This window comes from Pan paniscus, chromosome 20 (assembly GCF_029289425.2).
Source record: "Pan paniscus chromosome 20, NHGRI_mPanPan1-v2.0_pri, whole genome shotgun sequence".
Classification (NCBI taxonomy): Eukaryota; Metazoa; Chordata; class Mammalia; order Primates; family Hominidae; genus Pan; species Pan paniscus.
Genome location: NC_073269.2, coordinates 11,151,088 through 11,165,051, shown reverse-complemented (window position 1 = coordinate 11,165,051; position 13,964 = coordinate 11,151,088). Strand labels below are relative to the sequence as shown.

General features: G+C 53.9%; 1 protein-coding gene across 3 annotated transcripts; it reads right to left on the bottom strand.

Moving 5' to 3' along the window:
* Window positions 1-205: 205 nt before the first annotated feature.
* Window positions 206-12,068, bottom strand: TRIP10 (thyroid hormone receptor interactor 10). 3 transcript variants are annotated; one of them, XM_003819348.6, is made up of 15 exons: window positions 11,943-12,068; window positions 10,603-10,718; window positions 10,447-10,503; window positions 8,624-8,771; window positions 8,482-8,544; window positions 8,140-8,244; window positions 7,905-8,033; window positions 7,041-7,187; window positions 6,747-6,941; window positions 5,541-5,708; window positions 5,176-5,285; window positions 1,648-1,780; window positions 1,283-1,422; window positions 1,081-1,202; window positions 206-651 (listed from the first exon to the last, which is right to left on the bottom strand). In XM_003819348.6, the coding sequence occupies exons 1-15, from the start codon at window positions 11,964-11,966 to the stop codon at window positions 503-505; spliced, it is 1,806 nt and encodes a 601-aa protein (XP_003819396.1). In that variant the 5' UTR covers window positions 11,967-12,068; the 3' UTR covers window positions 206-502. The 3 variants fall into 3 exon arrangements, with proteins under 3 accessions (XP_003819396.1, XP_003819395.1, XP_003819397.1); XM_003819347.6 differs by lacking the exon at window positions 5,541-5,708; XM_003819349.5 differs by lacking the exon at window positions 5,541-5,708 and having other exon boundaries at window positions 388-680; window positions 11,943-12,058.
* Between the last annotated feature and the right edge of the window lie 1,896 nt (window positions 12,069-13,964).

The window sequence follows — 13,964 nt, the reverse complement described above, 5'->3', positions numbered from 1 at the left end:
TGGTATCCTTCTCCCTACCTGAGTCACAAGCAGACACCCACTGACAATGACATAGGCCAACTTCCAGAAAGGGGCAGGGTTGACCCAAGGTGTGCCCAAGATCACCTCCCCTTCCTCATTCCCTGTGTGGCCTGTAAGAAACGTGGTGTTAGATACTTCCAGTCCCAGTATTTAAATCCTCTAATAAGACACCGACTCTAGGAACTTTATATAATTTCTTTTTTTTTTTTCCATTTTTGTATAAAACAAAATGGCCGGAGCCGAGCGGCAGAAAGAAAAGATGTAAAACATGAGTATGTACATCAATGGTGGAACGATGGTAGAAGGCACAGCGGGTCTGTCCGGTGTGACAGGTAGGATTGGGTTGGGGGTGGAGGGGGCAGCAGGTTACACAGGTCTCAGCCGAAGCCACGGGGTCAGAAATAAAGTGCATAGGTCCTGGGGCCCCCCGTGGCCCAGAAGCAGCAGCCGACAGCCCCCCTCTTCCCGTCTCTGGCAGAGTTCAATTGAGCGTGACTCGGAGGTAGGAGGTGGGCACGTAGCCCTCGCCTCCCTCTTTCCGCCTGACCCGGGTCCAGCCGTCCCCTTTGTCTTCTTCCATAAGACTGAGGTCTTCACCCTCGGCCATAGAGATAGTGCCCTCGCTGGACCCTGTGATGGGGGTGGGGGTGGGCCCAGATCTGCTTTAGGCAAATTTATTATTTTTATTTTTAATTTTTGAGACAGAGCCTCGCTCTCGCCCAGGCTGGAGCGCAGCAGCGCGGATCTTGGCTCCCTGCAACCTCCACCTCCCAGGTTCAAGGGATTCTCCTGCCTCAGCCTCCCGAGTAGCTGGGATCACAGGCGTGTGCCACCACACCTGGCTAATTTTTGTATTTTCAGTAGAGATGGGGTTTCACCGTGTTCGCCAGGCTGGTATGGAATTCTTGACCTCAAGTGATCTGCCTGCCTCAGCCTCCCAAAGTGCTGGGATTACAAGCCTGAGCCACCCGCCCAGCCCTGCTTTAGGCGAATTTAAACTGAACCTAGCCAGAGACACTGCCTCCCATACCCCGCCAAGCCCACTCTGGCCGTTCTCACCTTCAAAGTGGTAGATGGCCACACAGTGACCTATGGGGGATGTGGGTTCCTCCTCGAAATCCTCCTCAAACTCCGTGTAAATGGGGGTGTCCTGGCTCTCTTCTGAGGGAGGCTCTTCAGAGCTGTTTGGGGATAATTCGGCAGATAAAGACAGGCCCTCCTGGGACCCTGGGAACAGACCCACTCTGACGTCACCCCTCACCTCTCCTTGGTGTCCTGTGATGCGCTGTTGCTGCTGCTGTCTGGCGGGGCGCTAGCGGGGGGGTCGGGAGGCCGGGCGTGCCGGCTCAGGCTGTCTCCCCGGTTGCTAAGGACTCGACTTTCAGCTTCTGCCAGCCACGCCTGGGAGGAGGGGACAGGAAAATCGTTCCAGGGCAGAGCTCCGGGGTCAGCCCACTTTGGATCCAGAGGTTCCCTGAGATCACCCACGCACAGCCAAGGCTGTGATGGAAAACAGCTGGAGACCCCCCGCTCCGAACACCTCCCCTGTCCCCGACCCCCCACCCCACCCAGCAGTGACTCAGCCAGGCCCGCTGGCTCCCGCCCCTCCCCAGGGTCTTTCCTGACCTCATACTTCTGCACTTCCAATTTCAGCCGTTCAATGTTGCTCAGGGTTTCAGCGATCTGGGGCTCCAAGCTGGCGGGGTCCCCCATCTGAGGTGTCTTCTCATAGACATCCTTCATTTTCTTTAGGGCTTCCCTATGACAAGGGAGACAGGATAGAAAGGAAAACATAGTTCCGTGTGAGTTTTTTTGTTGCTGTTGTTTTGTTTTGTTTGAGTCAGGGTCTCACTCTGACTCTTTCCCCAGGCTGGTGTGCAGTGGTGCAATCATGGCTCACTGCAACCTTAACCTCCCGGGCTCAAGTGATACTCCTGCCTCAGCCTCCTGAGTAACTGGGACTATAGACCCACATCACCACACTCGCCTGATTTTTCAAAAATTTTTAGTAGAGATGGGGTCTGGCTATGTTGCCCAGGCTGAGTTCAAGGGATCCTCCTGGCTCAGCCTCCCAAAGTGCTGGGATTACAGGCATGAGCCACAGCACCGGGCTCCATGTGATTTAACAAGCAAAAAACAGGGGTTTTGCATCAAGGAGCAAATAGCAAGGCAGGACAATGGTTAAGGATGCAAATACTAGTGCCCGACTGCCTGGGTTCGAATCTCAGTTTGAATATTTCCTAGCTGTGTGAGCTTGGCTTAAATCATTGAACCCCCACTGCTGTTTGCTTATTTTGGAAATGGAGATAATGATCCTAATATCTCATGTGGGTCACTGTGAGGATTAATGCAATGCCTGATACCTAGTAAGTCCTCACTATTACTCATATACATATTGAGTACCTACTGCATACAGGTCCTATTCCAAGCATCAGAAATATAACACTGGGCTGGCCGTGGTGGCTCACATCTGTAATCCCAGCATTATTTTGGGAGGCTGAGGTGGAAGGATCACTTGAGGCCAGGAGTTCAAGACCAGCCTGGGCAATGGTGTGAGACTTTGTCTCTAGTAAAAAATCAAAATAATTTTTAAAAAATAAAAAAAAGAAGGGGGGGCAGGGGAAAAAATAAATAAAGATAAATATAACACTAAACAAGACAGATCTTAAGTCTGCATACAATCTCTCAGGAAACCTTGAAAATTTGAATAAATCCATGTACACTGTTTTGAATAGTGCCTAGAATGCAGTAAGTGACTAATAAATACTGTTATCATTATCATCAGTTTCTCATCCCTGTCTCCTCTATGTCTATATATACAGGTAGTCACGACTATAATGGACCTTTGGAAAAGACCAGATCTGAGCTCAACTTCCTTCCAGTCATTTTTTATCTTTTTTTGAGACACAGTCTCACTCTGTCGCCCAGGCTGGAATGCAGTGGCGCAATCTCGGCTCACAGCAACCCGTGCCTCCCGGGATCAAGTGATTCTCGTGCCTCAGCCTCTGGAGTAGCTGGGACTACAGGCACACGCCACCACGCCTGGCTAATTTTTATATTTTTAGTAGCGACAGGATTTCCATATGTTGGCCAAGCTGGTCTCAAACTCCTGGCCTCAAGCCATCTGCCTGCCTCGGCCTCCCAAAGTGCTTGGATTACAGGCGTAAACCACTGCACCCTGCCAACTTCATTCCAGTTCTAATACCTGATCCACTTTACAGATGAAGAAACTGAGGAATTAAAAGGTAAAACAAGCTGCCCAAGTCCTGAGATAAAGCTGGAAATCAAGTCCAGTTTGTCGTGACTCTAGAACATGCACCCTTAACCCCTCCACCATAGAAACTCAGGAACTAGAGAGTTCTGAATGGAACTTTACACCAATAAAAGCCATTCTGTCCAAGAGGTTACATGCAAATGGCAAAATATAATTTGGCTGCCTGTTTGCAAGTGGCAAACATCATTCCTATTATGTAACAGAACTGGGAAGAGGATTTTGTTGCCTGGAAAGAGTGAGTAAAGATTTTTTTTTTAATCTGCCAGATTTTTTTATTGTCAATATTTTAAGTGTTTGAGCTATTAAATAGATAACCATATGCTGCTTTTCTTTTAGCCAATTAATGTGGTGAACTAGATGGATACATTTTTTGATATTGAACTATCTTTGCATTATTGGGATAAAACCCAACCAATGGTGGATTTTTTTTTTTTAGTTTTTAAAAAAATTTACTTGGGTTTTTCTTCTTCTTCTTCTTTTAAGAGATGGGGTTTTACTACATTGCCCAGGCTGGCCTTGAACTCCTAGGCTCAAGTGAGTGATCCTTCTACCCAGCCTCCCAAAGTGCTGGGCTTATAGGCATGAGCCACTGCGCTCGGCTAATGTATTATTATTATTATTATTATTATTATTATTATTATTATTATTTGAGGTAGAGACTCGCTGTGTTACCCAGGCTGGAGTGCAGTGGTGCAGGCTTGACTCACTGCAACCTCCGCCTCCCAGGTTCAAGCGATTCTCCCACCTCAGCCTCCCAAGTAGCTGGAATTACAGGCGTGTGCCACAATGCCCAGCTAGTTTTTGTATTTTTAGTAGAGACGGGGTTTCACCATGTTGGTCAGGCTGGTCTCGAACTCCTGACCTCACGTGATCTGCCCTCCTTGGCCTCCCAAAGTGATGTATTATTTTTTAAACACTGGATTTGCTTGGCTAGGATTTTGCCTCTATGATCATAAATAAGGTAAAATGAGCCCTTAATTTTATCTTATTGAATTCTTGGCCACTGATTTGGGAACCAGGATTCTTCAGCCTAAAGAGGTTGACAGCTTTCACACTCTTTCTGTTTGTTGGAATGACTTGTATAAGACAAGAAGTAACTGTTTCTTTTTTTCTTTTTGAGACAGGGTCTCACTCTGACACCCAGGCTGAAGTGCAAGTGGTGCAGTCGCAGCTCACTGTAGTCTCAATTTCCCAGGCTTAAGCCATCCTCCCACCTCAGCCTCCCAAGTGGCTGGGACTACAGACACAAACCACCACACCCAGCTAATTTTTTTATTTTTGCTAGAAATGGGGTCTTACTCTGTTGCCCAGGCAGGTCTCAAACTCCTAGGCTCAGATGATCCTCCTGCCTCAACCTCCCAAAATGCTGGGATTGCAGGCACGGGCCACTGCACCTGGCCAAGAAGTAACTAAGTGTGGTAGGAATCACCTGTAAAACCGTCGGGGCCTTGGGATTATTGGAGAGATCTTTGAGTACCATTTAAATGTCATTCATTTACAGACCAGGGCAGTGGCTCATGCCTATAATCCCAGCACTATGGGAGGCTAAGGCAGGCAGATCAACTGAGGCCAGGAGTTCAAGACAGCCTGGCTAATATGGGGAAACCCCGCCTCTACTAAAAATATAAAAATTAGCTGGTGCATGTCTGTGGTCCTAGCTAATCGGCAGGCTGAGGCACAAGAATTGCTTGAACCTGGGATGTGGCGATTGCAGTGAGCTAAGATCACAGCACTGCACTCCAGCCTGGACGACAGACTAAGTCCCTGTCACAAAATAAAATATAATAAAATAAATAAAATAAAATAATAAACAAATAAATGAAGTTCATTTACTATTTTATCATGTTCCTTGCCTGTCCTTCCCTATGCCACCACCTTACCTCTGGTCAACCTCCTTCTGAAGTTCACGACTGCGTTCTTCCAACTGCTGTTGAAGCCGTTTTCGCTGCTGCTCTGGGGGCAGGTGGCTAAAATCCTCGGTCACCACTGTCTGCAAGGTGGGTAGAGGGCTGAATTTGGGATCAAGGAGTCTAGCCTGCCAGACTCTGCACCCGTCTGAGATATTTCACGCCCTTCCCCAGCCATGGTTCTTGGCAGCGAGGCCATGCACAGAGCAAAGCAGGTCTGGGTTGGGCAACCAGGGAAGAGGGGCCCAGCCAGCGGCAGGAAGCGAGCCCAGGGTCCCGCCACCCGCCGCTGGGCAGGCTAGGGCCACCACCTCCTCCTGCCCCGAGGCCTCACTTACCCCACGGCTGCCTCGAAGGCTGCGGAAGGATGCTAGCCTCGGTTTGACCGACTTACTGATCTCGCTCAGTATGGCCAAGGGGTCACGGCCGGAGCGGGGGGACGGGGGTCCGTTAGGCAATGCCGAGGGTACGGGGCCCCCCAGGGGGGAGAGGGGTGGGGGGCGAGGCTACCGGCGGGGGCCGGGGAGGGGGATAGGTTGAAGGGGTGGGGGGGCATAGGAGGATGTAGAGAGTGAGGACGAATGGACGGAGGGATGGACGCACGGACGGACGGATGGACGCAAAAAAAGGAAAAAGGAAAAACAAAACGGAGAAAGAAAAAAACGGTAAGAAAACCACAACTCAAGATGCACAACCACACAGAGAAAACGCATGCAGGAGCGACACAAAAAAATCTGGAAGGTGGCGGGGAGGATGTTGAACTGTAAGCCCGAAAGCCAGAACTCTCACTCCCCCGGTATCTCCTAGGTCTCTGGAATGTTATGTCCGGGAGCAAGCATGGGTCCAGGAGGCAGGGAGGCCCATGTCTCTCTGTCCACTTAGCTTTCTGGGCTGACAGTCTAGAAGACGCATGCAGGAATCAAGGTCTCAGACAGGTATGAGGCCACAGAGGACAAAAATAAATAAACAAAAATAAAACCACAAGCCGAGAGGGAGTGGAAGGCAGGAAGATGAGAGGGGTTAGGGGCATCAGAAGTTTAAGCTCGGGGATCACAGGTGTTAAGTCAAGGAGAGGTATGAGAGTGTAAGTGAAGAGGGACCCAAAGTATAAATCAAAGGTATAAACCAAGGGTGCTAAGGTATATTAAAATCCAAAAACCCAAGAAAGCAGGACATGCAGGGCGGCTCCCAGAGTCCCATCAGCAGGATGGAGAGAGAAACTCGGGGAGTCCCCAGGGATGGTGTCACCAGCCCTCAGGCCAGCCCTGAATTCCACCAGCAGGTTTTCTCCCAGCATCCCGAGAAGCAGCAGACAAACGCCACAGACCTCCCCACCTCCCCACCCCGCCCCCACCTTCGCCTCGGGGGACTCCCAGGCCAATCGGCCCGCCCGCCTTCCTTCCCTCCAGTCCGGGCTGGCAGCCAAGAGGAAAATTCCTGCCCGGGACTCAGTGTTCAGGCGGCTGGGGCTGACTCAATAGGGGCCCCACTGTCCCCACTTCACTGTCCTTCTCCCCCACCATCCCAAGGGTCCCGGCCCCCACCTTGTTCTTCTTGCCAAAAGGCCAGCGCTTGGTGCGGCTGCGGCCCGGGCCTCGGAGTTCAGGCCGTCCATCCGAGGGGGTGCCCAGACTGCTGTCGGAGGGTGCACGGTTCATGGGCTGGCTGAAGTCCTCGAATTCCACGTCGCCCGGGCGGGCAAAACCTGACTTGTGCAGCTCTATAAGGACGTGGGAGTCCTGGGGGAGGGGGACAGTGGATGAGCAGTCGAGTGCCTAGCCTATGGGGACCTCCCTCTGCCCTTCCCGTAGCCCAGTGGACCCAGACCAGGCACCCACATTCTTGGGATCCACAGCATTTGCAGCCACCTTCATGCCCTCCAAGCACTTGGCTATGATGGGCACCACCTCCAGCTCGGCCTCCGATAGGAGCCCATACCCGGCACCCAGGCGGGTGGCCCTGCGTTCATCCATGTCTTGGAGCTTCTGTAAGGACAGGGACAAGGGTGGCTCAGGGGTGCTAACAGAGGGACTAGAAGCACAGTGATTCACTCTGCAAATATGATCGCGCTCCACGCTGGCCCCAGCCCCAAGCCAGTCTGGAGGGGAAGACAGAGTCGGGAAGAGAGACTCCAGCCCACTGTGGTTGGGGAAGAGACACAGGGCCAGGGGGATCTCAGAGGGGGACGCCTGCCTAGGGGGTCAGCAAACGCTTCTCAAAGGAGGAGACAAGGGAACAGGGATTTGAAGAAAAAGCAGAACCAGCCCTGATACTCCCAGGGCCACGGATGGAGTGGAGACTGGAGCGCTAGATTGAAACAGGAGAGGGGGAATTCGAGACCTTTCAGAGGGGTTGTTAGAGGTGGAGCTTAGAAGAATAAGTAGGAATTTCAAAAGGAAAGAAAGGTCGCTTGAGCACAGGGGTTCCAGGCTGCAGTGAGCTGTGATTACGCCACGGCATTCCTGCCCGGGTGACAGAGCCAGGCCCCATCTCTCTATAGAAGTAAATAAACAAACAAGTAAAAGGCATGCCCAGCAGGAAGAACAGCTGACTAAAAGCACAGCTCACTGTTACTATAGGTTTCTGATTCCCTTTCAATCTAGGGACTGGGACATTGCAGCTGGGGTTTTGATGAATGCGTAGGAGTTGGCAAACATTTGGAGGCTTTCAGGAAGGTAGGTCTGAGAACTGGGAGCACTCACATCGAATATCTGGGGCATCTGTGAAAAATAGAAGTGGGCTTGGTCTCGGTTGAAGCGCTGGAGTTGAGCCGCATATTCGTTTTTGCTTTCTTCGGCCATATGACTCCGAAGGTGGGCTTGCTGCTTGGCCTGAAGAATGCAGAGGTGGAAGGTACTGCCAGGTTCCGGTCACGTCCCACTCGGACTCCCCAAGCTTGTCCCAGACCCCGCCCCCCCCCCCCCCCCACACACACACCTTCTCCACATCAGCCTTGGTGGCGTTGATATCCTGGTCTAGCCGTTCAGCAGTCTGGGCTGCCTTCTCTGCCTCCCGGCAGTCCCGCTCAAATTTACGCTTACTCTGTGTAGGGGACAGAACCGGAGTGAGGGAGCCACCATCCCAAAGACAGCAGGGTGGGAAACCAAGGTTTCAGGGATTATTGGGATGTCATCCAGTAAGTAGGGGACAAGGGAGTACTGGAAGCCTATGGGGGAGGGAAGGTCCAGGTCTGACAAAGAGGGCAGCTCCCTGACTCCGGATCCGCAACCCTGCCCCTGTGCCTCCGGGCCACAGTCACTGCTACCTCTGCAAACTCACATTCTCCAGCTGTTTAAAGCCATTTTCCAGCTGCTGCTGGGCCCGCCGCCCTTCTTGGAAGTGCTACAGAAAGAAGAGTGATAAGGCTCGCCAGGGTTCCAGCAGAAGCCCTTTGTAAAACCTGAATCGGGGGGCTCCTCACCATCTTCCTCTCCTGTTTCATCTCTTGTGAGTACTTGGTCAGCTCAAGACATACACGGACACTGAGGTTCTCAGCCACCAGCTCCCGCTGGCCTGCAAAGTCATTCACCTCCTGGAGAATCTGTACGAAGGACTGTTGCTGGCTGAATCTGGGGTTGGATGAGAATCGGGGAACAGGGAGTCAGGCCCCTCCTCCCGAGCAGGCTGATGCCCCAGGACGCACCTCCAGGTGGAAAAGGGTTAAGCCCCAAGAATGTAATCCTTGAAGCGATGACAAATTCTGGTCCATATTCCTTAACCCCAACCCTTGAGTAGATTTTTTTTTTTTTTTTTTTTGAGACAGGGTCTTGCTGTCACCCAGGCTGTAGTGCAGTGGCATGATCGCGTCTCACTGCAGCCTCAAACTCCTGGGCTCAAGTGATCCTCCCACCTCAGGCTCCCAAATAGCTGGGACCACAGGCACACGCCACCACACCTGGCTAATTTTTTTTTTTTCAGATGAGGTCTCAAACTCCAATCCCCCCGAACTCCGCATCTTCCCGCCTCACCCTCCCAAAGTGCTGGGAGTACAGGTGTGAGCCACCGCACTGGACCTTGAATGTATATTGGAACACAGAATTTTCCAGTTTTTAAAGATGGTGTACAAAGCTTATACCATCTTTTCTGCATCATCTCAGTGGGGCTGGGGACATCATTTTGTAATCAAACACCGTATCTGTTTTTTTTGGAGACAGAGTCTCACTCTGTCGCCCAGGCTGGAGTGCAGTGGTGCGATCTTGGCTCACTGCAACCTCCGCCTCCCGGGTTCAAGCGATTCTCATGCCTCAGCCTCCTGAGTAGCTGGGATTACAGGCGCGCACCACAACGCCTGGCTAATTTTTGTATTTTTAGAAGAGACAAGGTTTCACCACGTTGACCAGGCTGCTCTCGAACTCCTGACCTCAAGTGATCCACCTGCGCACCCTCCCAATGTGCTGGGATTACAGGTGTGAGCCACTGTGCCCAACCCTATTTTTTTTTTTTAATTTTACAATGAGAGGTGTTAACATTCACACTAAGTGGGATAAAAGTCAAAACTACAATTACCAGCCTGGCTAACATGGTGAAACCCTGTCTGTACTAAAAATATAAAAATTAGCTGGGCATGGTGGCAGGTGACTGTAATCCCAGCTACTAGGGAGGCTGAGGCAGGAGAATCGCTTGAACCTGGGAGGCGGAAGTTGCAGTGAGCTGAGATGGGGCCACTGCACTCCAGCCTGGAGGACAGAGTGAAACTCTGTCAAAAAAAAAACTACAATTAACAAAAAGTTCAGGTCAGAGATTGCTGCCAAACAAGTGACCAAAACAACTTGATTTCCAGGGCTTTTTTGGATTTTGGAATTGGGGACTCAAAGTCAAATGCTCCTTACGGCGTTTGATATGGACTGCACACTGTTTAAACACATTCATTCAGCTCGTGTTCATGAAAGCCCTACAAAGCTGGAGGAATCGTCATCATTCCATTTCACAGATGAGGAAAACAGAGGCGCAAAACTTTAAGTCATCTGCCCAAAGTTACTGGTTTTGTAACTGCTGGGGCCTCTGTATTTAACAGTTAAGGAAAATAATGGCAGAAAACCTGAGTCACAAGCCCAAGTCAATTCCTCTACATAGTAGTGGACTCAGGATTCCAAGCCAGATAATCCCGCATCTTGCATCCATGCTCTCACCTCTGGAAGGGGAAGTGAGAGGAGCGGTGGGGTGTCCCAGCTGAGGGAGGGGAAGTGAGACCCATGCACCGCCTTCCCCCACAAATCTAGCCCTGCAGCCCCTCTCCAACCTTACTTGGACTCAGGATCATCCTTGGCAGGTCTCTTGGGCAGATATTTTTTCACCAGGCTCCTAAGGGGAGACAGAGGTAGGAGGGCTGAGCCCGCAGCCCTCCCACCGCTCCCCGTCGCCCCAGGCGCGTCCTCCGTAGCGTCCACCCCAGGGTCTCACCGCAGTTGTTTGGCGTAAGCCTGTTCCACTTCGGTGCGTTCTTTCACGAACTTTACATATCTGTCCAACAGGTCCAGCCCCCACTGCGTGTGGCGCTCGAGCACCTCGAACTGATCCTGACATGGGACATGGTGGGGGAGGAGGGGAGAGGGGCCGGGGTCACGATTTTGGGACCCCACAGCCCGCCGACCAGACTCCCAGGGAGGGCCAAGGCTCTGCGCTCCTAGAAGGAGTGGCTTCCCGGCGCCGCCCCGGCGTGGCGCGGGGGGAGGCAGGAAACTGGCGGGAACCCCCTCCCCTTCCCGGGAAGGGCCGGAGAACAGCGCCCAGGCCCCAGCCACCCCGGCCGGGAGATGGAGGTCTCCGTCATAGGACCTCCAAGAGGGGCGTGGAAGGGGACAGGGCCACTCCCCCAGCTCGGGCTCCCCTAATCCCCCCGGATTCCGGAAAATCCGGCCGGCCCGGCGTGAGTCAAGGCCAGAGGGGCAGGGTTCCTGGCAGATTGGGAGCCCCTGAGTGGCCAGGGGGCAGGCACCAGGTTCCCTGAATCTCCCTGCTTCCAGGGATCCCCCGATGGGTGACTCAATTTACCCCACTGACCCCACTACACATCCAAAAGAAATCGCAGAATTGGAGGAGGGGGTGGCAGTCTGGTTACCCCCGCTGCACTAAGAACTCAGTGATTCCACCGCCCCCAGGAAGGGGAGGGGTCAGAGGTCCGGCTAGGATAGGGGGAAATTTCTGGGGCTTCCAGGGCTGAGGTTATAGGCGACCAGGGGGCGGTCCCGCCCTGGGCCTGGGGTGAGCAGGGGGAAGCCAGGGAGGGGGATCAGGCCGAGCTTAGCATCCCCCTTCCCCTCCATGAGCGTCCCCAGCCCCTAGGTGTTGATTAAAGGCGAGGGAAAGGGCGGTCAGGACTTCTAGGTCCCACGTGGGTGGGGATGAGGGTGACCAGAGGGTCCCCTCCCCCCTCCTAGCCGGACAGGCGGACGACGGGCAGGGACCCAGGGGCCGTAAGATAAGCCGCCTGCCCGGCCAGGGCGCCCAAAATAGGTGACCTCTCTCAGCCGCCCCGGCCTGGCCCCAGGATTCCTTCTGCCCGCCTCATTCTCAACCCTGTGCCTCAGTTTCCCCACTCCGGTCCGGCAAAGTCGCCCTTCGCCCCTGAGCGTGCTGAGACTCCCAGATAAACTTCGAGAGAGAGCGGAGGGTGGAGGGCGGGGACCCAGGGGTCGGTGGAAGGGAAAGGCGCGGAGCCCCCTCTAAGATACATTGGGGACAAAAGGGGGGTGCCTGGACCCCAGCAAAGGGGAACTTAGAGGCGGGCCGATTGGACTTACCCACAGCTCAGTGCCCCAATCCATGCTGCTCCCGCCGCCGCCGCCGCCGCCGCAGCCACCACCGCACCCGGTCCCCGCCGCCCGCCGCCCGCCGCCCGCCGCCCTCCGCCCTCCCCGGGGAGACTCAGCCGAGGGCGGTGCGCCTGGCCCCGCCCCGCCCCGCCCGGCCCCGCCCACCCCAGACTCTTCCACGCCCCCCTGCACGCTCTGCCACGCCCCCACCCGCGCGGAGCCCAAGCCCTGCGATTCGGGGGCGGGGCCCAACGGACGCTCCGCCCCCTTTTAAAGCAACGTTGCCGCTCGACGCCGCTGGACCGACCCCTTAAAGAACCCCCACCCATTTTTTCCAAATCCCCGGGGTCCCTCTCGTCCTCTCATCTTCCTTCCCCGCTCCAAACGGTTCTTCCTATCTCCTTTTCCCCTTTCCCCGCAATTATTCCTTAAAGGGCCAAGACACTAAAACCCCAAACTCAAGAAGTCCTTCCTCAACCCCATTGCAGGGGCAACCTGAGGTCACCCCGTTCTTGCGAGCCGGCCCGGCTCCAGGCGTCTAGGTTCGTCCCACTAATGGTCTGGTCCCTCCGGCCACAGGGCGGATGAGAGGGCTTCGATCCAACCCAGGACGCGCCTTCGCCAAGGCCGGGTCCATTAACTCCCGCACCGCATCCTGCCTTCCCTCCCCCAGAGTCTCCGCTGGGAAACTGAGGACAGGCCGTCCTTGGGGCGCCAGGCCCAGGCCCTTCCCCAGGTGCCTTCCAGTTCGCGCCTGCATCTGCCCATTTTCCAGTTTAACCTGGTTTCATTCTCAGTACTGCCCCTGAGATTCCGATTCCGCCCCTCCCCCAGACATCTGGGCCATCTGGGCCCTGGAGAAGGGAAGTCTGTCACCTCTCCCATAAAAGTCTGTTCACACCTTGTAAATCCCTTTGAGGTGCTGGAATGAAAGAGGAGAGGAGGCACTGGGGATTCCCACTCCCATTCTCTCCGGGCTTTGGCGCTTTCTCTGCAGCCTCAGACAAGGCTGGGCGTCTTGCAGGGGGGCCCTTGGGTATACGTTCCCCTTACACAGAGCACCCAGGCTCCCAGAACAGAGAGATACGGCTGAGCCCAGGAGGAGAGCCTTGGGAGCCCACACTGGGACTGATGTCTCTGCTGAGACCTGGCCCCACCTGCTGGTGGCTTCTGAGCTAGAAAATGTCTGATTGCAGTTGGGCAATTGAACCCAGTGAGTTCTGTGGCTAGTCTCAAATGGGGGCTCAGCCTAGCAAAGTTCTGAGTTCACCTCTGCTTAGAGACTCAAACTGGAATTGGGGTTCAGTCCAGGTCAGCACCACCGTGGGGATAGGGGATAGAGGCCAGAGGCTTAACCAGAAGGATTAGCAACCCGGTAAGGGGTCAGGTCCAATCTGGAGTCAGGGCTAGTCCAGATCGGTGGCCTAAACCAGAGATTAAGCCTCAGTGTGTGGTGTGGGGGACGAGGGGGTGTCAGAGTTTCAGGCTGAAGTTAGGACTCAACTTGCAGAGAGGGAGTTCACCTGGGGTCAGAGTTCAGCCCGGAGTCCAGTCTAGCCTGGAATCTGGGGGTGTGGCTCCAATTGCCTCACTCTGGAATAAAAGGCTTAGCCTAAGGCTGGGGTCTCAGCCTGGGGTCTTAGGTCATCCTAGGGTCAAACTTTAACCTGAGGCCAGCTTTAGGCCTCTCTGTGGACCAGGAAGATTAGGAAAACAGGTCAGGCCTGAACAGATGCGTGTGTTTACCAAAAGCCTCAGCTCTGGCTGGTAGCCACATCCCTGGGGCAAGAAGAGGAAGTCCGTCCTTGGGGATACTGGGAAAGGTAGTTTATTTAATGCTTTGTGGCCCTTGTCTGCTCCCGCTGCATTCTGGGTAATGTAGTCCCGGACCGTTAAGAGTGGGTGGAGAAATTCCGCTTCAAGGTCCATGACAATTGGTTAGATAAACTGCTCATTAAATCACATCCGGACAATCTTTATAGCGATTGGTGACAGTGAGCTGGGGGTTAA